Source organism: Propithecus coquereli, unplaced genomic scaffold, assembly GCF_000956105.1.
Source record: "Propithecus coquereli isolate 6110/MARCELLA unplaced genomic scaffold, Pcoq_1.0 Scaffold58, whole genome shotgun sequence".
Taxonomy (NCBI): Eukaryota; Metazoa; Chordata; class Mammalia; order Primates; family Indriidae; genus Propithecus; species Propithecus coquereli.
In genome coordinates, this window is record NW_012151729.1 from 5,390,561 (window position 1) to 5,393,089 (window position 2,529).

Consider the following 2,529-nt stretch of genomic DNA (forward strand, 5'->3'; position numbering starts at 1 on the left):
TGGACCAGTACTGGGTCTCGTGCCAGGGGTTGGGGATAGCAGATCTAGAGGCCTCAGTTACAATGAAAATTCCTGGATCCTACCATACAACTCCTCACTCAAGATCTTGGGGGTGAAACCCCACAATCTGCATTTTCCATAAAATTCCATGGTGATTGCATTATACTGTGAAGTTTAAGACCTAAAGCTGTAAAAACAATTTTTATAATTTGTCTGGGAAGGAAGTTGTTGGAAATGAACATATTGAAAAGAAATGACTAAAATTCTAAGATATCTAGAATCTAAAGACGTTAGAACCAGCTAATTCAGTAAATTTAGATGCAAAATCTAGGTATGACTCTTTCTCATTTAGATCCAAAATTGACTGAAATCCATGTCCAAATGGGTAATAATCAGAAATGTATAAATAAGTAAAAACGCTTCTTTTTAAAAAATAAATATTTACATATTTCTACAATGTCCACCTTGAAAGTATTAACAGTATCTGTGTCCATACGTACACTTCAGAATTAAAAATAAAATCAAACAGAATGTTAAAACAAACCTTTTACTTCTTTTTAAAAAGTTGAAAAGAAGTTAGTATTTTACATTGAACACAAGACCTGAACATAACACAATTATGTTTTGGCTTTTTTTTTTTAACCTCAAGAGTTTAGCAGCTGAAGAATCTGAGCTAAGATTTCGGCAATTAACAAAAGAATACCAGGCCCTCCAAAGAGCATATGCCCTCCTGCAGGAGCAGACGGGAGGCATCATTGATGCTGAACGAGAAGCCAAGGTTAGTGTGACCTGTGAGAGTGGTCTGAATTAGCCTGCAGCCGTCACAGCACAGAAGCACCATGGACGTAAATATATGAATAGGACAGATTTCCCTGCACCTTTCTCTCCTCTGCAGCTTTTGAATTGATTTATCTTTTATGTCAATAAACCTTGAATCTACAGACATTAGAACCAGCTTAGATCAATGCTTTTGTTCCTTTAAGGATAGTCGAGTAGATAGTTCTTATTCTTGCTATTTGAAAACTTAACATTTGCAAAGCCAGATAGTATTGGCTTTCGATAATCCATTTTTAGTTTCTTGCTTGGAAAAAGAACTTTTAGCTTTCAAAAGCAATAGTTTCTTTTCTTAGTTTATAAGTGCACAGCTCACCAAGAATTTTCACAGGTGATATCTGACTTAACCTTTGTGACAGCCCCCTAAGGCAAATTCCTCATAGAGGAATTTGAGACTCAGAGAGGTTAATTGAATTGCCTAAGATCACACAGCTAGTAAATGGCAAAGCTGGGATTCCAACTCAAATCTCACTTGGTCATATGTTGTTTTCATTATATCATAACAGCCTATCATAAGCCTATTTCAAAAAAAAGGAAAAAGAAACACACAGAACACTAATACTTGACATTTATTGAATACATGCCATGCTCTAGGTGTTGTGCTGAACACTCTACATGAATTATCTGTGTAATCCTAAAACAGCCCTATGCACTAGATCCTGTTATTATCCTGTTTTTATAGAAGAGGAAATAATAGATTAGTAGAAGTTAAATGTAGCTTGGTGAAGTTAAATTATTTACCTAAAGTCACAAAGCTAGGATATGAACCTACCCTTCCAACTTTAGCCACAACCACTAGGCTGTAACTGCCTCATAGGTAAATTTACATGAGGCGAAAGGATCATGACCACCCAGCGATTTTATCCCAATTTCTTTTTGGAGGGTCTACACCGCACTGAGGAGTGTTGTAGGAACTACTGTTAGTTGTTTAGTGGGAAAGGATAGATATAACACTTACAAATTTTTAAATGGTAATGTGCATACACACATGAATGCGTAAGTGAATAAACATGTTTAAAAAAGACTAATTTAGAATAGACAAGCAAACAGTCATTAGAAAGGAATGTACCTATACACCTTCTTGTCTATGCCCCAATACTTTAATATTTGTGGTTTTCACTATCAGTATTTAACCAAGCATTCTTACCAACATAGGATTGAACAATTAAAATAGTAGCATATATCTTGTTTTTTGAAGAAGTGATGATGTAGAAACCAGTCCTCTCTCTCTCATTGGATTCTCTCATCTAAAGGTTTAGCATTGTCTCTGGTCATTAAAGTAAAAAAAAAAGCAGTGTACCACTTTGAGCAAAATACTCTAAAAGAAATCAAGATGTTAGAAAAAGAACAACAGAATAAATTCAAAGAAAGTAGAAATGGAAAAATAGATAATATAGATGAAAGCATTAATAAAAACAGAAGATATCATTTTGATATAAGAAAAAATGGATTGCAGTCAACATAAATTCAAGATTAAAATAGATCTTAGCAAAATTAAGCATAGCCCTTTTGATGGACTTGATAAAGGTAAATATAATGTTTAACAGTCCAAAGAAATATTCTGTTCACAATGAAGAATAAGAAAATGATACCTACCATTGCTGATTTTATTCAACCTTGTACTAAAGAATTTATCCAGATCCTAAGACAACGACAACAAAAAAGAGGTATATGAGCAGGAAACAAAAAAAAAAA

General features: G+C 34.0%; 1 protein-coding gene across 1 annotated transcript in view; it reads left to right on the forward strand.

The window, feature by feature from the left end:
* Positions 1-2,529, forward strand: part of JAKMIP2 (janus kinase and microtubule interacting protein 2) — a 78,841-nt gene that overhangs the window by 48,833 nt on the left and 27,479 nt on the right. The window contains exon 7 of the mRNA XM_012658240.1: positions 650-778. Coding sequence (XP_012513694.1) covers positions 650-778 — 129 coding nt within the window. The remainder of the gene's footprint in view (positions 1-649; positions 779-2,529) is intronic.